The sequence below is a fragment of the Crassostrea angulata genome, chromosome 10 (assembly GCF_025612915.1).
Source record: "Crassostrea angulata isolate pt1a10 chromosome 10, ASM2561291v2, whole genome shotgun sequence".
In the NCBI taxonomy this organism is placed as follows: domain Eukaryota; kingdom Metazoa; phylum Mollusca; class Bivalvia; order Ostreida; family Ostreidae; genus Magallana; species Magallana angulata.
In genome coordinates this window covers 6,146,019-6,169,551 of record NC_069120.1, presented here as the reverse complement: position 1 = coordinate 6,169,551, position 23,533 = coordinate 6,146,019, and the positions used below count along the sequence as shown (strand labels likewise).

At 32.9% G+C, this 23,533-nt stretch overlaps 1 protein-coding gene across 1 annotated transcript in view; it reads right to left on the bottom strand.

Annotated features, from left to right (window-relative positions):
* The window catches only part of LOC128164822 (uncharacterized), a 52,438-nt gene extending 30,597 nt beyond the window's left edge, over positions 1 to 21,841 (bottom strand). Inside the window, exon 1 of the mRNA XM_052828834.1 lies at positions 21,838 to 21,841. Coding sequence (XP_052684794.1) covers positions 21,838 to 21,841 — 4 coding nt within the window. The remainder of the gene's footprint in view (positions 1 to 21,837) is intronic.
* Positions 21,842 to 23,533: the final 1,692 nt, after the last annotated feature.

Genomic DNA, 23,533 nt, shown 5'->3' with positions numbered 1-23,533 from the left:
TTCATCGATTAGGCGCTGATAAAACACAGGTAAAAATCCAATTAAAATCTTTGACTGAAAGCAGACTATAATTGCTATCACACCTATTATTCTATACTCAATTATCAAATGTGTGCAAAACGGGAACACACCTATAGAGCTCTTTTCTGTCAGCAGCTCGTTAAATTCAGACGCTTGTCGCATTGCCGGTGTAATGTAGAATAATGACCCCCGTAGAATAATGACCGGGGGTCATTTTCTACGTAGAATAATACCCCCGGTCATTATTCTACGCAGAAAAATGCCCCCCGGTCATTATTCTACGTAGAAAAATGACCCTTTTGCCTGAAGAATAAGTGTCATTTCATAAAATTGAGCACACTCTACATGAAGCAAAATGACCCCTGTAGAATAATGACCCCTTTTTAGATTAAAGTTTTTCAGTATATATTTTTATTATTTGTGAAATAGTCTTTACAATATATGCAGGTTACAGAAAGTAAGAAAAATTATAATTCATATTCAAATAAACTTAATGTGAAAGAAGGGGTATATCTTCGAAAATAAAAAAATCCTTCCGTTTTAACAAGATACTGACGTATTGTATAGGGGTATGGTTGTCATCTTAACGAGTTACATGTACATGTATATATCTCATTATAACGAATGACAACACATTAAAATTATTTTGAGATACAAGAAATTATGAAACAAAATTCTATTTACTGGCGATAAAAGAGTAGACTCGATATTGTTCATGAATTATACTTACATAGACGATTTTCCCCTACTACAAACTACTGGGAATGCAAGTGCATCACTCAGAATTAATTATGAAACCAAAATTATGAAAAGTTAACTCCATTGTTGCGTGGACCCTGAGGTCCACGCAGAAAATATATAAGCGAGGTTAAACCGGATGCTGTGGGGAAAATTCAGTCTGTGCATGAGTTAGCCTGGTTCCTTTGCGTAATGGGTAGCTCAGGGAACTAGGCTAGCACACGTTCATCTGAATCGGGATCGGGATTCCATGCCATATGCACACATAAGTTCAAAGGCGCGGTAATTGTAAGGTGTCGGTAAACAGAACACGTAACAGAAACAAAGAATTCATTTTAAAGAAATGATCGGCATGTGATATGAACTTTCAGTATTATGAAATAAGGTAATGTTATGCCGAAACTACAACTGGCATCAAATAGCATAATTTGCAATGTTTTGTTGTTTTCCGAATACACATGTAGCTTAACTTTACTTTTACAGTAGGCGAACTTAGAGTACTTCCCGATTAAAATAAATTAAGCATTTAATTATGACTGTAAATGATAAATGATTGAATAATTATGTGACTGTAATTAATAGATGATTAAATAATAAACCAATCCACACTTTACAAAAGTTATGTCCCTTGGCATCCATCTTTGGCGAAAAACCCATATATTTCTCACTGTAGCCTTTGTAGTTTAGAGGGTTGTAATTTCGTCATTTGACATTAGAAATCCGTTTCCGCTGTGAATTTGGATTGCCCCAAGATGGGGCAACCCACAAATCGAAGGAATAAATTAAATTCTGAGAGATTCCTTCAGAGGGCGCCCAAATATTTGATTGCATAAAGAAGGGAAAAGTTGTTTTTTCCCTTGTGACCTTCGGGTTGACCCCGCAAAGGGGAAAAACTTTTGCAAAGTGTAGATTGGACTATTATGTCACTGTATTAAAGTTAAAATCTCAAGAAAAATGCATTAAAATATGAAATTAATTTACACAAAGCTGTCACTGCATAGTTAACAAAGTAGTGCGAAGCGTACCGTATGCGCAAAATAGTAGAACTAGCCGAATGCCTGATACTGTACTTGCAATCTTCATTTATATAGATTAAAATTATTTTTGAAGTATTAATCGTTCAAACTCTGAGATAAAAAGTGAGGGCTATACGTGATACAACGTACAAATTTAGTGGTAACAAGTGGGCGGCCAGAGTCGGAGGAATCTCTGATAATCTTAAAGCTTTCACGTTTTCGTTGGAAACACATGCAAATGGTCCACGTATTGTAGTCATTTTTTAAAGGACAGCAACTTGTTAGGCATTATAACCATGCGAAGTTAGCAGCCACTTACAGCAGCCATTCAATGAGAAAAATCGTCAAAGTAATGAGAGTACTCGAACAGAAAATATATTTTACTTTATCATCGGCATACTTTAATTAATATCAAGATGGTTAATACATCAATAGTTTGTGGGAGCATTGACAATTTCGGAGGCAGTAAAGATCGCGTGTGATCAAGATCAAGGAAGATATAAACCCCTCGGAAATACATGGTGGTACCCGTACAGCCCAAATTTGGGATCAGGAAATAATAGCCCTATAGGTCTCCTGCACTACTCTGATTTGATGTACAGTATAAACAAAAGGGAGATAACGGCCCACCATTCACCACAATATTGTTGTGAAGAGTTTAAAAAAAGGACAAAGTTCTAGTGAGCTAAATTAACACATTTAGATATGATAGCCCCCAGACCCTTGTTATAAATATTAAAAAAACTTCCTCTTCTCAACGCATGTGTTTCTAAGTTCGTGTGATCAAAATCAAGGGGGTATAAACCTTCAAAATGAGCCCTTAACCACTTATCAACGCTTCTAGAAATAATCACTTATTATATTCGATCAGTGTTTATTACCTATTTAAAATGTTCTATTGTCAGGTACTCTTCAAACATTTGTCTAAAAACAAGAGGCCCAATGGGCCACATCGCTCACCCGAGCAACACTGGCTATTTATGGTCGTTCAAAGGATATTGTGCCATGTGGACCCTCGGTAGATTAACCAAAATTGAATATCCGAATTTTACACTTATTTTAGCATATACATAATCTTTGACATATTTACCTTCATGGAATACCATTTTTACCGGAATAAGATTATATGCAATATAAATAACTAAATTTTCAGTTGGTGTTCACGGTTAACTTCCAGTTCTCTTTTATTTCAGCCCCCCCCCCCCCCTATCACTATACATCAGAGCATAAAGGTACATTTTCTACCTCAACTACTTACTAGTTATTGTATTTTATTTTTAAAAATCCTATGTGTGACCTCAATGCACCAGACTAAATGCGCTCAATTCCTCAAATTAAAAACATTGAAAAATTTAATTGGCCTTCTCCATTATAAACGATTGTCATTTACCAGGCATGAATTCATTTCGTATGACATTTCATATCCTTACTTACTTGACTGAAGAATAAACTTCACTGAAAAATGTTGTCACATATGTTAAAGAGCTATAATTCAAATCAATGTATTGGCAGGCATGTCGCTCTATTGTACCAAGGCCCATCCATTATTTTCAAAAATAAAATACAACTTCAAATTTAACACTTTTTCAATTAAATATATTTGATATGTTATAATACAAGTTTACAAAAGGATAATAAAGGTATTCCGTTTTCCAACGGAAGACCTTATTGTTTTCGTTCGGTTTCTTTTTCCCTATTATTAAGGTCTTCCGTTTTCCAACGGAAGACCTTATTGTTTTCGTTCGGTTTCTTTTTCCCTATTATTATTTTTTTTCTTCAAAATTTGTGCAGACGATTTTTCGGAAATGGCTCAGCCGATTTTCATGAAACTTTCAGATCTAACAGATATTCATCCGAACTTAATATACATTTTTTTTTATTTTGATGACATCATTTCCGTTCTTGAGAAAATGACGTTTTAGCGATTTTTAGAGGGTCGGCTTGTCCAGGGATCTCCTCCTAAACGGTAAAAGATATTGAGTTCAAACTTTCAGGAGTTGTAGACAAGAGTTTGTAGATATGCTATTTGGCATTCATATTTGTCATACTCAAAAGGCGTTAAAGCTTGCCTGGTCCTGAAAATTGAGACTAAAAAGCGTCGTAATTTTTATTGGTTTTCTTAGTTTATCTTTTTTCTGAAAAATATTTTGTTAACACATGTAATGTAAAAAAAGTCAATATTTACAAGACATTTCACTTGATATCAAGAAAAAGGGGCTGGCCTCTCAAATTAGGGGACCAAAAAGCTCTAAAGTCTTCCATCTGTAGCCCTTTACTGAGGGATATTTTGCGACAGGTTATAGAAACAAATATGTTTATCTAACAGTTATGTATCCAAGCAATGTAATGATTTTATCATATGTTGCGTAATTAGGGGTTTTTAGGGGCCATATGTCCAGAATTTTGATCACCCATATCACAGAAAGGAAAAATATTTTGAATGGCAGTAAAGAAGAAGAAATGCTCAAAATGATGTACTTAATATTATGCAATCTTCAAAATTTCGATAAACAGCCCCTAAAAGGAGATAAGGGATCGGCCCCTAAAACGTTGTTTCCCATATATTTCAAAAACGGTAACGAATTTCTAAACACTTGTTGAATAAAATGTGTTGATATTTAAATGACCTTTTATTTGAATATCAAGGAAAAGGGACTGGCCTCTCAAATATGGGGTCAAAAGGTCTCTAAAGTCTTTCTTACATAGCACTTTACTAAGAAATATTTTGTAATATGATTAAGAAGCAAACATGTTTATATTACTGTTATTCAACTATACATTGTAAAACAAATTTCATGCGTTACGTAATTAGGGATTTTAAGGGGCCAGAAGTCCAAAATATCGGTCACATATATCACAAAAAGGACAAATATTTTGAAAAGCAATTTGGAATAAAAGATGCTCAGAATGCTTATCTAAACAATATTCAACTATCAAAATTTCGTTCCGTGGCCCCATTAAGGAGATAAGGGGTGGGCCCCTAAAACGTTGTTTTTCAGATAGCTCAAGAACGGTAACGAATTTCTTCAGTTGATGAACAAAAAATGTTTAATTTTAAGAGACATTTCATTTGACTTCAAGAAAAAGGGGCTGGCCCCTCAAATTAGGGACTAAAAGGTCTCCGAAATCTTTCATCCATAGCACTTTACTGAGAAATATTTTGTAATATGTTTAAGAAGCAAAAATGTTCATCTTATAGGTAATCAACTATACATTATAAAACAAATTTCATGCGTTACGTAATTAAGGGTTCAGAGGGGCCAGAAGTCCAAAATATCGATCACTTATATCCTAAAAAGGACAAATCTTTTGAAAAGCAATATAGAATAAAAGATGCTTAGAATGCCTATCTAAACAATATTCAACTATAAAAATTTCGTTTTGTGGCCCCAATAAGGAGATCAGGGGTCGGACCCTAAAACGTTCCTTTCCAGATAGCTTAAGAACGGTAACGAATTTCTAAACACTTGTTGCACAAAATATGTTTGATATCAAAAGACCTTTTATTTGATATCAAGAAAAAGGGACTGGTCCCTCGATTTAGGGGCCAAAAGGGCTCTGAAGTTTTTCATCCAGAGCACTTTTCTGAGAAATATTTTTTAATATGTTAAGAAGCAAAAATGTTAATCTTTCAGCAATGTATCCATTTATGATAAAAGTTTTCTCATATGTTACGTAATTAGGAATTTTAAGGGGCTAGAAATATTTTAATAATAACTTTTAATTGTGAAATATTTTGTAATACATAGAAATAATTATGTTCATCGACACATTCTCAACCTATGACAATTAGTTACCCCTTTGTTACGTAATTAGGGATTCTAAGGGGCCAGAGGTAAGAAATTTCAATCTTCGATATCTCAAAATGGAGACAAATCTTGAAAAATAAAATTGAACAAAACATGCTCTAAAATAATGTGCTTAACAATATGTCACCACCATTTATTTTGTTTACCGGTCCCTAAAAGGAGTTATAGGATTAGCCACTAAAATGATCTTTTCCAGATATCTCGAGAAAGGTATATAATTTCTAAACACTTGTTGAACATAATGTGTTTGACTTGACATGAGCTTTCTTTTGACATCAAGAAAAAGGGGCTGCCCCTTCAAATTCAAGATCCAAAGGGGTATATAATCTTTCACCCATCGCACTTTAGATCCCCCCTCCGCATTTCCTGATATGTTTCGTTAATGAATATCAAAGGCAATTTCATTTCCTCTTCTAAAAATCGGACGGAAGACCTCGTGTCTAGTTATTATTTTTTTTCTTACAAAATTTGTGCAGAGGATTTCTAAGAAATGGCTGAACCGATTTTCGTGAAACTTTCAGATCTAATAGCTATTAATCAGAACTTAATTTGCATTTTTTTTATTTTGATGACGTCATTGCCGTTCTTGAGAAAATGACGTTTTAGCGATTTTCAGACGGTCGGCTTGTCCAGGGATCTCCTCCTAAACGGTAAAAGATATTGAGTTCAAACTTTCAGGGATTGTAGACAAGAGATTGTAGATGTGCAATTTGGCATTCATATTTGTCATGCTCAAAAGGCGTTCAAGCTTGCCTGGTCCTGAAAATTGAGACTAAAAAGCGTCATAATTTTTATTGGTTTTCTTAGTTTATCTCTTTTCTGAAAAATATTTTGTTAACACTTGTAATGCAAAAAAAGTTTATATTTACAAGACCTTTCATTTGATATCAGGAAAAAGGGACTGGCTCCTAAAATTAGAGGACCAAAGGGCTCTAAAGTCTTTCATCTGTGGCCCTTTACTGAGGGATATTTTGTGAACAGTTATAGAAGCAAATATGTTTATTTTACAGTTATGTATCCAAGCAATGTAATGATTTTATCATGTGTTACATTATAAGGGGTTTTTAGGGGTCAAAATAATAGAATTTTGATCACCAATATCTCAGAAAAGAAAAATATTTTGAAATGTAGTAAAGAAGAAAAGATGCTCAAAATGATGTATTAAATCATATGCAATTTTTAAAATTTTGTTTAACGGCCCCTATTAGGAGTTAAGGGATCGGCCCTTAAAATTGGTTTTCCCATATACTGTAAATTCCTAATTAAACGCGAGGAATTTATATCCGCGTAAAATCGCGAGAAGCATCCCTCGCGGATTTTAAAACCTCGCAATTATTTTCTGAGAGTTGATAACTATAAGAAATATGGGTAAATGTTCCGCGTTCGCGATTTTATATTCTCGCCATTTGATACAAAACAGCGGGATCGCGGAATTAAGTACTCGCGTAATATAAGGAATTTACAGTATCTCAAAAACGGTAACAAATTTCTAAACAATTGTTGAACAAAATGGATTGGGATTTAAATGACCTTTTATTTGGTATCAAGAAAAAGGGGCTGGTCCCTAAAATTAGAGGACCAAAGGGCTCTAAAGTTTTTTTATCTGTAGCCCTTTACTGAGGGATATTTTTGTGAACGGTTATAGAAGCAATGTTTATCTTACAGTTATGTATCCAAGCAATGTAATGATTTTATCATGTGTTACATAATTAGAGGTTTTTAGGGGCCACAATTATAGAATTTTGATCAACAATATCTCAGAAAGGAAAAATATTTTGAAATGGAGTATAGAAGAAAAGATACCAAGAATGATGTACTAAATAATAGGCAATTTTCAAAATTTCGTTAAACGGCCCCTATAAGGAGTAAAGGGATTAGCCCCTAGAACGTTCTTTCCCATATATCTCAAGAACGGTAACGAATTTCTAAACAGTTGTTGAACAAAATGTGTTGAGATTTAAATGACCTTTTATTTGATATCAAGAAAAAGGGGCTGGCCCCTAAAATTAGGGAACTAAAGGGCTCTAAAATCTTTTAATCTGTAGCTGTTTACTGAGGGAAATTTAATGAAAGGCTATAGAAGCAAATATGTTTATCTTACAGTATCTTACTGTATCTAAGTAATGTAATGATTTATTCATGTGTTATGTAATAAGGATTTTTTAGGGGTCAAGAGTCCATAAACTATGACCACCTATATCTCAAAAAGGAAAATATTTAGAAATGCAGTATAGAAGAAAAGATGCTCAAAATGATATACTTTACAAAATGCAACCTTCAAAATTTGGTTCAGCGGCTCCAATAAGTAGATAAGGGACTGGCCCCTAAAACTTTTTTTTCTCAGATATCTCATGAACGGTGACGAATTTCTAAACACTTGTTGAACAAAGCTCTTATCCCTGAAACAAAATAGTATCTGGCCCTTAGAATGTAGACCCTGTTTTTCTATTCTAAATCATGTTTAGCTGTTAAATAGCAAAATCAAGATCGAACATATATCTCAAATTATAAAATCAGACGGAAGACCTCCTCGTTGCTCGCAACGAGATCGTGTCTAGTTTCTAACTATATTCAGTTTGACATTTTTCAAAAAATGATAAGAAAAAAGTAATAAATCCTAAAGTTTTGGTGGCATCAAACCTACAACCTAAAAACCTATGTTCTATTAAGTTACCTAATGCCTGGTGCTCTAACCACTGAGCCATTTTATTCACAACAAAGTGTGTTGTTTAAATGCTTTATGAGACGTTGGCCACGAATTTACGGACTTTAACGGACTATTTTTCTAAAACGTTCAATTGTTGGGCTACAAAATGACATTTTTAAAGTATAGTGGGTCATCTTTCCACATTTTTGTTGATTAAAATCGGTTTAAATTCCATTAAACCGCATTTAGACTATACCAAAAATATGGAGTTCAGACCCATTCTATCAAAGAAAAGGCATTGAAGTTATAAAAATGACATTATTTGGAGGTTTTGAGACACATACGCCAGTTTGAATCAACCTACATGTATTACAAGTATTTAAAATATTTAAGGTTAACAAACCGATGTTGCATTTAATATACATTGTTTTAATTATTTTTAAAACAATTATTAGATTGAATGATATTTTAATTTTGCAGTATCAAATCACTCCTCATATGGGCATTTTACACGCTTTATTCACCCATCTTCTTTATGTAGATTTTATGCAATTCATCGTTGAAGAAAGTGCACCAGAAAGTAGTTACAGCATATCATCCTTTTGGCAAGACATTTCTATTGAGCATTCAAAATTTCAGCATCAATCGTAGAATTATAAGCAAGATACATAACTTGGTATTTCCTATTCGAATGAACAAAAGCATGGCCTCAGTTCTAAGAGAAAAGCTCGGTATCTTGCTTATAATTCAAAACTTGACACAGCTGAATATGGTTAATAAAGAAAAAATTGTAAACAATTAAAACAAAAGAAACATACACTAAATTAAAAACAAAGAAAGAGCACAATTTTTTTTTTATATATATATTTATATATATTTAATAATATATATTTATACCTATATATTTCTAGCAGCAAAAACAATCTCCGTTTAAACTGAAAATGCAGAGCATCTTAACAAAACACGTTTCATTATAATCAGCCATAACGTAGAGATCGTACCGAATTACCAATAGAGTGTATAGTATCTATAATGTAATATGTTGTTAGTGCATCATATTTTGCTCATTTTGCGCAGGTAAACAATTAACTGTCTGATTTACCGAAGTCTATATTTGATTCGATACGTAAAAATTCCAAAATACAGGCGATATTTCCATAAAGCATAAACGAAATTCAAAACAACGTAAAAACAGGGTCACGAGTGAAATGTCAACGCATTGAAAGATTTAACCTCAATTCACTTCACGAAATCGGCACAAATATATTAGCATGTTTCAAGTATCCCTTCGTACGTCAACTGTTGCACAACAGGCAAATTTATCTTTGTCAGTTTGACCCGTTTGTCATGAGTCAACATTCAAACATGGCTGCTTTGTACAAAGAACGTTCGTTTTCGATATGGAATACCGAACCCGAAGTTATAAACTGATTGACCGCGATTATCTCTTTATTTTTATTTTCGTAAATTACTCAAATTGAAACAGAATTCGCCGATAATTTTTGCAATTTATATTTTTCTTTCCCTAAGGATTATTTATGCAAAATTACGTTGAATTTGACTCAATAGTTCTTGAGAAGAAGATTTATTAAAATGCACCCCGTTTTTTCTACAGTTTCGAGGTTTTCTCCGCTTTGAATAAAGATCGGTCTTTCATTTCTGCAATTTATATTTGCCTTCTCATAAGGGTGCTTTGTGCCAAATTTGGTTGAAATTGGCCCAGCGGTTTTAGAGAAGAAGTTCAAAATGTAAAAAGTTTACAGACCGACAGACGGACAGACAGACGGACGGACGGACAGACGGACGACGGACAATATCTGATCAGAATAGCTCACTTGAGCTTTCAGCTCAGGTGAGCTAAAAAGTATATTCATGATCACAAATACAACATTAGAGCAAATGTTTAGAATATCGATGTATATGTATTACATGTACATGTTCGTAAAAGAAAACAAAACTAACGTAAAATGATTTTTTTAAAGGTGAAATATCCATCCGGTATTAATTTTACCATATATCTTTTTAGAAAATATCGTTTTGATTTTCATCAAAGTTAATACCAAGAGATTCCAATGAAACAAAATTAAAGAGATTAAGCGCTACTAGATTTCTCCAAAATTGACAGTGTGTGTAATCATGATATGAAGAAAATTAGACAAAGTGATTAAAAAATACAAAACTTTATTATCGCAGCATAAAATTAAAAATATTAAATGCATATGAAAATAAAATTTAGTTATATACAATGTCAAATTATCTTACAAAACATAGTGAAACACTGCTTTTTAGTTGAGAAGAGCACTTTGTTGTTTAGGTTTGTAACAAAATTTTCTTCCAACAGCAAGAGTTATCTTTCTTTATCATGAACTATTAATTGAAGGTTTTACATACAGTATATGAAAAATTACAATAGCTTTTAATTTTTCATAAAAGGTTTTCTGTTTTTAAACTTGGATAAGATAATAGTAAATAGATCCATATGTTTTAGAATGAAAAAAAATCAAACCAGAGCTTTTTGTTATATTTAACACATAAAGGGGATAAAATGAATGATCTTCAAGTAATTAGTATAATCTCAATATAGGAATATATATTATCTTGAATAAAATGGGATATTCTTCTTTTTTTTTGTTTCCCCATATCTGATCTTTTAGAACAGAAAAACCTGAATCACTTTTAAACATTTATAATGTTATAAGTTTCAAATAACTTCTAGAGTTTGCAATTGTCTTAGTATGTTTTTCCGAATTCTAATTCATTTACCTTTGTGGACGAGCGATCAAGAGAAATAAAAATTCTCTATCTAAAGATTCTCTGGCCTAAACCATCAAACACGTATTGTTGATTGACTGTTCTAGTACATAATTATAATTAAGGTATATTCGGAAAAAAACCCAACATAGATATTACCTCTTAAAATCAATATGATTAATTTAAATTTCTTGTACTTTTTGGTAAAACAATCTAACTTTTGTGCGCCCCCACCCCCCTGAAAAATTGAGATTCAGTTCGTTCCGTTCAAATTTCATCTTTTAATATTTGAATTAAAATAGATGTCGCCTTCCAGCGTAAAATGGGGCACAGAACGTACCGACTCTCTTGTTGCTTGTTGTCATTGTTGCCTTCATAATTATGAGTTATCAGAAACAAAGTGAGAATATTTTCTACAGAAGTTATCTTTCATATCAGAGGGACATTCAATCTTGAAATCCCTTTTCCCAGCACTAATATATATATATATATATATATATATATATATATATATATATATATATATATATATATATATATATATATATATATATATATATATAATAATTCTTTGTTTGACAATTCTTTCACCAATGAATATTGCTTGTGTTATTACAACAATTATTCTTTCATGAATGAAAAATTGTTTGTTAGTTATCACACAATTTAATTCCTCAATATTTATCATAAATTTGTTTTTCATTTGTTTTTTTTTTTATATCACGGAATGGCTTTGCAACAGTAGCACCACCTGCACAGATTTCTAACACACACGTGCAAACTTGGCAATTTGTTGCTAATAAATTGTAAAATCGAGATTTAAATCAAAGTTTAGCGAGATGTGCATACATTTTGTAAATGAAATATCGTCTTTAAATAATAAACTATATGATATGTTGTTAAGAATTATTCATGGTAAAGAATCAAGTATAGTTCAGCAGATTTCTACACAAGTGCAGCGTTATTTTCCGCCACATGTCGACGAAAGAGGAGACGTAACTGTTAACAATCAGTTTGTGGCAATGTGTGTGTGTGTGTGTGTGTGTGTGTGTTTGCTACGGATATGAAAAACTATATACACGAATTCGAATTCTTTACAAGTTTGGTGTTTATAACGTCAAAAGCAATTAAACAGAGTGAAAATTCTAGTAATTCTTAAGTAAGATACCTTGTCGGGATACTGGGTAACCAAATTCTAATCTTGTTTACAGCAGGGGTCATCTTTTACGGGGGTCATTTTTCTTCACGTTTAACATGAAGAAAAATGACCCCTGGGTCTTTTTTCTTCAGAAAAATCCAATAATTCTACAGCAAGGGGGTCATTATTCTACGGGGGTCATTATTCTTCATTACAAATAATGACCCCGTAGAATAATGACCGGGGGTCATTTTTCTACGTAGAATAATGACCCCCCTAGCTGAAGAATAATTGGATTTTTCTGAAGAAAAAAGACCCAGGGGTTATTTTTCCTCATGTTAAACATGAAGAAAAATGACCCCCCCCCCCCCCGTAAACATGAATAGAAATTGGTTACCCCGTATCCAAGAAATGACTTTGAAATTACTTAATTTCTTACTCTGTTGAACTGATTTTGAAGTTATAAACACCGAACTTGTAAATAAATCGCTGTATATAGTTTTTCGTATCCGAAGCAAGCACACGCAAAACACTCTGACATTGCCACAAATTGATTGTTAACAGTTACGTTACTTCTCTCGTCGACATACGGCGGGAAATGACGCAAATAAAGAAAAATTCATACACAATGAGGATATTGTGTGATAATTAACGAACAATAATCATGAAAGAATAATTGTTGTAATGATATAAGCAATATTCATTAGTGAATGAATGGTCAATCGAAGAATGATACATGTATATATCTTTATGGAAAAAGACTAAGGGGCAGGTAACGTAGGAATATGAATACTTCTTATTTACATTTCTTGGGGTAAGTGATTTTTAAAAAAATCATTTTGCGTTAGTTTTGTTTTCTTCTACGTAATACATGAACATCAATATTCTAAACATTTGTTGTAATGTTTTGTGAACATGAATAGACTTTATTCTTTTGGAGCAAATTTGTGAAGAGTACCTGACTATAGTAAATCTAAATAGATAATAAACACTTATAATAAGAAAAGATTGTTTCTAAAAGCGTTGATAAGAGGTTCGGGCCCATGTTAAGGGTTTATATCCCGCTTGATTTTGATCACACGATCTTTATTGTATCCAAAGTTACCAATGCTCATAAAAACTATTGAAGCATTAATCATCTTGATATTAACTAAACTAAAGTATGTCGAGGATAAAGGAAAATATATTTTCTGTACCAGTGCTCTCAGTACTTTGACGATTTTCCTTATTGGCCGTTAACCTCTACTGGCGTAATGGCTGCTGTCAGTGCCTACTAACTTCAGCTTGGTTATAATGCCTAACAGTGGAGTAAACTTTTCATAATTTTGGTTTCATCATTAATTCTGGGTGATGAACTTGTATACCCAGCAGTTTGTATTGTGGAAATCCTTCGTGAACAATATGAAAAATATAGAAGATGCGACGGCGAAACGCGAAGATGCGAAGACGAAAGTGCTAAGTTGCGAAGACGAAGAAGTGATACTACTATTGCTTCTTCGCCTTTGCAACTTTGCACTCTCGCCTTCGAAACTTCGCGCTTTCGCCTTTTTAGCTCACCGAGACGAAGTCAATGGGAGCATATGCTATACCCCCGGCGTCGGCGTCCGGAGCTGGTTAAAGTTTTAGTTTTAGCTCCTGTATCTAAGCTATTATTTGTCCTCTCTTCACCAAAATTACATGAATGATGCATATGGACCTACTGAATCTGGTTCCAAACTTTCAGATGCTGGAGGAGGTTTTATAGGTTTTTGGAGCAGGTTAAAGTTTTTTGTTGCAGGTGCCCTTTAATAGCAATATCTAAGTTACTGCTGGTCCGTACTTCACCAAACTTGCATGGAGGGTGTGTCTTATGATACCGATGCACCAGACAGGCTTGAGTGCTGAATCTGGGCTATAGGTTCGGATGCTGGAGGAGGTTAACGTTTTTGGACCTGGTTAAAGTTTTTGTTGCAGGTGCCCTCTAATGATTATATCTTAGTTACTACTGGTCCTAACTTCATTAAACTTGTATGGATGGCGCGTCTTATGATACTGATAAACCTGACAGGCTTAAATGCTGAATCAGAGCCATAGGTTGATGATTGTTGATGAGGTTTAGTTTTTTGGAACAGGTCACATGTTTAATAGATGATAGCTTGCATAATTGATTTAACTATATTATAAATGAAACGTAGAGGTTGCTTTAGATGCAGAGCCTGATCTCCATTATCAAAGATGCTAGAGAAATCTCCTACCTCACTCAAACCTGCTTGATAGAAAGATGAAGATGTTGTTAAATGATATAACATGATTCCTATGATAAAGTATTGTATGATATGAAACACTATTGTTTAATAGGATACAATATAAAACCATATGTTATATTGTAAAATGTTATTTGATACGATAAAATATTGTATCAATTTTTTTTATATTTTATAATATGATATTGTATCTTGATATTGTTATGTATAGTTTTGATTTTTATGATACAATATTAAAAAATATCGTATCATACGATATTGTATAATATGATATTGGTTTATATGATATATTATCAAATCACAGGAAATTGTATTTTATGATATTTTAATATATATTATTGTATCATATGATACAATGTGTATAATATAATTGTATTACATAACATTTTACTTTATCCCATGGAATTGTATCAATTAATTAATACAATATCATATTATATGTCAAATATGATACAGTATCATACAATACAATATCATACTATAATATTTATATTTACTTTCTTTCCCTTTATTAAATTGCATTGGTTGATTTGAGTGATATTTACGCACAACACAGAAGATCCAATCACCAAATCTGGTGCTTATGAATACATTTAGTATTCCTTCAGTATTTCTCGAAGAACAGGAACTGACTCTTCTCGCGACTTCAAACCGGATAACGACCTGTTAATATACTTACGCTGATAAATATTTCATTGATGTAAATATATTTTGACAGTTAAATGACTTAAATTGATTAATTTCTTAGTTTACTAAGAGCAAATTCATTAAATTACAGGAAGAAAAATAAAATTGTGTTATTAGAATTTAAAACGCTGTGCACTATATTTGTCAGCATATTTCGGCTGTTCCAGTGGCCATTCCGTTAATTTCGCATAACTCGTTGAATAAGACAGAGCTTTTTAAAAACAAATCATATTTGCGGGAAGGAAATACATGTTTAAAAAACGTAAATTTAAGCATTGAATCATTATTTTTTGAAAGATGAGGTCTTATAACTGCAACTATGAGTGCAAACAAATTTTCATAATGCGCTAGCGCGCGTTATACAATTTGTATGCACACACCGTTGCAGTAATGAGACCACATCTTTAAAAAAAAATGATTCAATGCTTAATTATACAATATAACATCATATGTTTCAATGTTATGATGTATTATTGCAATATGATATTGTTTCATATAATACTATATTGTATTATGTTTTATGATATTCTATTATTTGATCAAATACAATTATAATGTATAACACAATACAATGTCATATCATACGTTACAATATCATATCTCACAATTTTTTTACGGTATTTAATGGTTTTATATGATATATATTATAAGTATGACAGGATGCAATTTTAATTTTATATTATCGTATTGATTAACATATGAACATATGATTATCATACAATTTTTTAACAGATGATATACGATATTGTGTCAAAACAGAATCCATGAATATCCAAGATCATAAAGGATGGTTTTCATATAATATGATAAAGGTGGTCTCATAAAGGTGATGCCTCAAAAAGGTGATGCCTCGTCTCGGTGAGCTTTGTAATCTGTGATGACCTATGTTTTATAATTGCGGAGCTCTCCGTCGTTTAAAGGATTCCGAGGCATATTTTTGAATTTTTTTTTTTTTTATAAAATTAATGAAATTAAATTATCCAGGGGGATAGGGTCCGGACTCCCTCTCCCCTTTTACTGCGTAAAATTATTAATTTTGAATTTTCCGGGGGGCGGACCCCCTCTCCCCCTCTAGATCCATGTATGAGCAAGGAGTGTCGCATAATGAAATTAGAATGTTACTGTGTTTGGTCCACGGTAAACAGACGGCTGGTAAATGACAGGAGTCTGGAAGTGCATATGTACACATTATGGCGGACATTAAATTTTGTGTGGAGTATATAATGATTAGGCATAGCCAGCACTGGTAAACATATATGTTACACGTACACATTAAAGCAATATGAGCTGTATTTTTTTGAATTTTATTTTGCTGCAAAAATCTGCTAGAATGATAAGTCTGCATATAAATTAAACATTAATGAAAAATAAAATTTGAAAAAATCATTAATTTTTGTCAAAGGAAATATTTCTCTTCTAACAAATATATAGCAAATCAAATTTTGTACAGGACGACAATAATTCAATTTTGCTCCAAATAAGGCTGCTTAACGGCCTTTTCCACAAAAGTATGCCTAACAGAAATTTAAAAACCATGAATTTTTTGTCATTTTAGTAGAAAAGAACATTTTAGTAAAAAAAAAATCAACATGAAAAATGCAGCTCATATTGCTTTAAAATATTTATAAACATTCATAGTAAGCGCGATGGCCTAGTGCATGCGTACCAATAATAGCATGGATTAATCGGAAAACCTTGGCGAGTACGGTGCCTGTATTAAATTCTATGTAATCGACCGAGACTTGCTGAATGTAATAAAAAAGGCGAAGGCGAAAGTGCGAAGATGCGAAGGCCAGAGTGCAAAGTTGGGAAGGAGCGATAGTAGTATCGCTCCTTCGCACCTTCGCACTTTAGGCATCACATCTTCGCGCTTCGTCGTCGCATCTTCGCACTTTTGCTCCTTCGCCTTCGCACTATCGTCCTTGCAACTTAGGTCGAAGTGGCCCAATCGGAACACCATAGATATATGTAAATGTAATTGTTAAGATGACAACCATACCCCGATACAATACCTCAATATCTTGTTATAACGGAAGGATTTTTATTTTCTAAGATATATTTCTTCTTTCACTTTAAGTTTATTTGAATATGAATTATAATTTCTGTTACTTTCTGTAAACTGCAGCAGTAAAAATTACAATAGTGTTAAGACTATTTCACAAATAATAAAAAAATATACTGAAAAACTTTAATCTACAAGGGGGTCATTATTCTACTGGGGTCACTTTTCTTCATGTGGAGTGTGCTCATTTTTATCAAAATGACACTTATTCTTCAGGCAAATGGGTCATTTTTCTACGTAGAATAATGACCGGGGGGTCATTTTTTTGCGTAGAATAATGACCGGGGGTCATTACTCTACGTAGAAAAATGACCCCTGGTCATTATTCTACGGGGGTCATTATTTTTCATTACACCGGCATCAAAGAAATGCCGCCATCTCAATGATTGTATGCACACAACATTTAACAATGCACCAACGTTTTAAGTATTCTACATGGCTTTAAAAGAAGGACTGTTTTGTATTTATACAAACAATTAGATATGTATGCATGTATACATGCGTTTATTGACAAATGTTGCGTTTATATTGATTTCCTGAACACTATAAAATATCCCTCTCTCTCTCTTTCTCTCTCTCTCTCTCTGTCTCTCTCCCTCTCTCTCGTACGAATATTTAAGCATTTAAATAAGATCTACTACAGGTAACATGAAGTAATGAGGCTAGAAGCTAATGTATATTTGGCGTCAAAAAAGTATGTAAGCATTTTTTTCTAGTAACGGGGTATTGTCTACGGATGTAAATAATTTGAAATTCACTGTTTAATGACTGTTATATGATTGTCTTCTTACTGATTGGAAGTCAGCGCTAAAAAGCCATTTTTATTATAGACGGTATACCTTTTCTTACTTTGTGTATGTATATATACAGATACAAATCTGTTGTCTGTCTGGGATTAAAAAATACCGGATTTTTATTACCCGAATGCTTAACACTGGTCGTTTAGACATGGCACTTGGGTATCGAGTGGATTCGGGAAAATGTGGAATGAATAACTATACTATATTTCTAAAGATGTAGGTTATTTTAATTGCCGACTTAAAAGATTTTTTTATCACACAGTTATAGTCGGCAAAGAAAAACTTGAGACAATGAAAAATATAATCGATATGAAAAAGCAGATAAAACATTTATAAATTTCTTTACCAAATCGATTTTGGTTAATCTCTCTCTCTCTCTCTCTCTCTCTCTCTCTCTCTCTCTCTCTCTCTCTCTCTCTCTCTCTCTCTCATATCATCATCATCATACATATGTAGTTTTTAGCGTATGGCAATTTATAGATCTTATTTCTGAAACCTTTAGAAATAAAAAAAGTATATCCAGAAATTAACGATGTTTTAAGAAAACGGCTACGCCTGTTACATCATCCCTTGATTTCGATCCTTTTATTTTTTGTGGAAATTACGCCGCTTAATATATCACTGATTATGTTCAAAATTCTTAATTATACTGCCGTAGGTGTTATTAAGTCGTATGTTAAATTGAAACCCGACATTTTATAATTTATTATTAAGACCGCGGAACGTTAACTGGCAAGATTTGAAATATACACATTAATTTCAACGGTTACAGTCAAATGCAAAACATTTGAAATGGGCGGGAACAAACTGATGCAGACGTCTGAGAAAACATTTAATTGGAACTGTAGCTATAGGAAGTGTATCAGTGGCGACTGATTCTCTGAAGTCATCGGACAATGTTTTGTCTTGCGATCTTCTCATATTTGCTGAGTATATACCTAGTGATGAAATTAAATGTTTTCCAATCGGTTTGTTGATACTAAATAAAATGGGTTTTGATCGCATAACTTATATACATGTAGCAAGTTAGGAACGCTGAGGTGAAATGAAAGTACACGTCCTATAACAACAGTTTCAATCCAACGTTTTCTCAGACGTCCGCTTCAATTAGTTCCCGTCCAAATGTTTTGACTGTAACAGGTAATATTGACGTAAGTTGTATATTTCCAATCTTGCCAGAAGTATCTAAATAGCGTTAGGTGTATTCAAACGGAAGACCTCTTGTTGCTCGCAACGAGCGTCTAGTCCTCTTATCCTTTTTTTTCTTACAAATTTTGTGCAGGCAATTTCTCGGAGATGGCTCGTTTGATTTTTCTTCAGATTTTCAGGGTTAATGCCTAGTCATCTGAAATTTGTACCGTCGTAAGAATTTTTCAAAGTTTACTTCTGGTCGGGAGTTATTGTCGTTTTCGATTTTTAAAAGTCTTTTTGTCTACGACGCTTCCCAAAAATGAGTTAAGATAGAGGGATGAAATCAAAAAATAATCTTTAAGTTTTCTTTAAATTTATCCCATAGTGCTGTTGGACTTAAAGATGTGTTTATGATATGTACGAAGAATAGTATTTCCTTTTTAATAATTTTCATTTTCGAGAAAGAAGACATTTATTTTCCAATATCCCTGTCTTCTTTTTGTTTTATATATTCCATAAATGAATTTTTAAAAAAATTGATTTAAGGAATGAATTCAATATTTTTTAGTTTTATACGATATAAAATGGTTTGGGGCAGTTTACGCTTTATAAACCGCGAAGCGGTTTATAAAAAAGCGTAAACTGTTCCAAACCATTTTATATCGTATAAAACTAATAAATATTAAATTCATTCCTTATAATTTAATTTATTTGCGATCAATTGTTGATAAAAACGGTCATTTGATCTATAAAATGACATCAAATTGTACAAAATTCAAACGTAACGTCAGGCGGATTGATACGTTTTTGACGTTTGTCATACTATGACGTAGGCAACATTCTTTATACGATATAAAATAAATTTTTCAACCAATCAGAAAGCGTGTTACAACCAGAATTAAATTATTGTTAATTTTGTTTCCGTTTGAGTGAGTTCCAGGGAATTTTCTAACCCTAATAATTGTTTATTCATAATGAAACGATGTGTAAATAATAGCGACGTTTCAAGTTCGTCCGGAACACCGCTTTTATTCTGCGTTTAGACACCCCGGTCACGTGATAATGTAAAAATATTCCTCATGAAAACTTCTGGTTTAATTACATGTAGTTAACATTACCAACATGTCGTCTGTCACAAGTTCTGGCACGAATTGGTATTACTGTGTAGCTCCCGGTAGCACATCAGACGACAGGAAAAGAGGAAAGTGTGGATACATGCAGAATGTCCAGTTTCATGCATTTCCGTCGAAAAAGAAAGCTCCATCGGAGAGAAAAAAGGGTCTTGAACTTCGTCACCGTGATGTAAACTTCGATCCTTCGAGGAAAGCGAGAGTTTGTTCCTTGCATTTTATGGATGGGAAACAAACAAGTGAAAACCCATTTCCGGAACTTTTTGAATATAACAACTTTAAAGGTTACTGTTTAAAATTATGTTATTTTTTCATCTGAAAATTATAGTTCATTTCCCACACAACAAATATATCGAAATGATCTCCATTTTCCTCTTCATGTTCGCACGGCCCATAGGGGTGCTTGTGAAATAATATTAAATTTCAAGGAACAATTAATTATACTTTTGTCATGCATATATTACATGTACTTACATTGCCATTTCACGACTCTGAAAGGGTGTACATAAATAAGTATACAGGATATATAAATATGAATGAAGAGTTTTCTTCTGTGTACAGTCATTGTTTATGTTTTATATATTAAACAAAATTGATGCAGGATTTTGTTTATCAATAATACTTGTCAGCGTAGAATAGTTTATAGTTGTATATTTTGTGTAAAACTATTGTTTGGACTGTATTTAACTTTGTAATGCTTTTGAAAACTCTAATAAATTATTGAAATTCCAAAAAAAAAAAAAATCAAATTGCCTGACACAAGTTACTTTAAATAGTCTCTGCATGTGTATCAAGAATCAGTCTGATGATCGGAAAGATACAATTATGTTTTAAACCAGTGTAACTGGTTTAAATTTCTACGATTACGAAGTATTAAACAAATGCATGAAGAATTCCAAAACATGAGTTTAAATGCCATTCATTATGTTTTACCAATATACTATTAACAGATTATTGATAAAATACCTGCAAATAGTCTTACATAAGTGCCAAAAAAATCTTAAATATCTTTTTTTATATAGATGTATTTTAATGATAACTAATTATATCATGCTGCGACGTTTCGGTAACAGATCACCATTGTTCTGATATTGTTCCTATCGAACATTATACCATTCTTTTTCTACAACCACACAACAATAACTCCCCTTTGTCTTGCCAAACTGATTTAAAAAGACAGTTGCGTTAAGAAGTATGTACAATCAACCATTTCTATTGAAAATTCATTGTGAAAAAGCCAAGAGCGTTTTGTAAACAACATATTTCTGTGATTCATTTGTTTTTCTAGCATTCATACTACATATGAAACCATCGTAGAAATACCCTGGGCTGCGTTTTACAAAAGAACTTACGAATTATGACCAAATTAATGAATGTTTATTTATCGCAAACTAATCAATGTTTTATTGTAATATCTGTAAAATATAATAATGGAAATCAAAATAGTTGCAAATTAAATGTTTGATATAAATTTTGTTCATTAAAGACCGTTTTATGAGACTGAAAATATTTACGACTTTGTCGTAAGTTCTTTTGTAAAACGCCCAGTACAGCAGCAACTGCATATTAAAACTCTATTTTCCTGACAAATGTTATTTTTTGCTAGTGTCATAATTAAAGTATCAATCGTCTTAAAATTTTAAAAACATGTGCGAATGACTTACCCATTTCTTTTCGTTTTCCACGGCTGATTCTATATTTGCACCTTCCAATCCGTATTCTGCAATCAATTAGTTTTTAATCTGCTATATTTCATATAGAAATAAAAGTTATAAATTTCGCATATTTTATCTCAATATTCAATAATAACTAGAACAATTAAAAAGTCTTACAAACTAACATAAGGCGTTTGATGTTCCTCGTTGCTACACTCTTTAGTCTTTCCAAATCGTGACGTCTTAATAGATTGTAATTATGATATGATTTTTCTATTTATATTTAGGGGAACCTAAGGGCTATTTACAAACGATATGTATACTTTAGAAGCAACAGTCACACCACTCTGCAACGACAATGACCCTCCTTCCGGGTGGCTTTCTATACAGTGAATTTTTACCCTGGGATTGCAGGGATGGGATAAAAAAAGCTACTTTTTTGGCTTTGTGGTTCCATCTCTAATAATCAATTGTGACACGATGGCGGTGTTTTTCTTTGAAGTTTACCATTTTTTATTAGCAACACAGTACAAGGCTATGGAAGCTCATTGGGGCCAGTTCAGTAAAACAATTAATTTTAAGTGCATTTAAACGCAATAATTTTTGCGTTTAAATGCAATCTTTTGCGTTTAATCGCAATGTGGTTTGCGTTTTAATGCAAAAGATTGCTATATATAACGCAAAGTGTTTTGTGTTTAAACGCAAATAAGATAGCGTTTTAACGCAAAGTTTTGCGTTTAATCGCAAATGTATTGCGTTTAATCGCAAAAATTATTGCGTTTAAACGCAATACACTATTGCGTTAACTGCAACGTTGTTTAAATACAATAACTTTTGCGATTAAACGCAATGATCGTTGCGTTTTATCGCAAAAGGTATTGGGTTTAAACGCAATGGTTATTGCGTTTAATTGCAAAACTGTTTTAATTTTAACATGACTTTTTAATTCAGTAAAAAAGAAGAGGTTTATGTTGTTTGGACATACTCATGTTATGCCCCCATCATCCGTCAATCTGTTTATCAAACGTAATGCTAGACATTTCTCGCTTTTCTCCTCGTGCTCTCTCCTCTATTTCTAATGGTTGTTCATATTGTTTGTTTGGTACGCATGCGTGAAGAAGAGTGGCAGCTTTGAATTTTAAGAGAGGAATTTTCTACGTTTTTTCTCAATTTATACCAATAATACTGTTTGGAATTTGTTATGTGTTCCTGGATAAGTGTAAGGATGTGTTTCTTTGGAGTAAGAGTGTAAAATGGCACACACACGTAATAGGAAAAGGAAAAATAAGTCATCGAATGTTACGGGGAAAGGACACAAAAGGTTCACGTGAGTAATTCTCAACTATCAATGGTTCCAAGTTTACACGGTATGGAAACACAAACGATTAACAGCAATAGTAGCAAAAGCACCTGTCATAATAATTCTAGTTCCCAAAATGCACAGCATTCCACACCGGTGACCCCCGTAAACAATTGCCAAGGAAACCTGTTCACCCCCTAGGGACCCCAGGGACCACAAAGTCAATTCGCTGGTTATATTTCCCCAATACCAAACCAACAACATAGTCAACTACAACAACACCCCCAACCACACCACGCTGATATCATGGAAGCTCTGAGAGTCATGTCAATAAACATAGAGCAAGTTTCTGCAAAGCTAAATAAACTGGACCTTATTGAACACAGACTCCGTGAACTGGAAAAG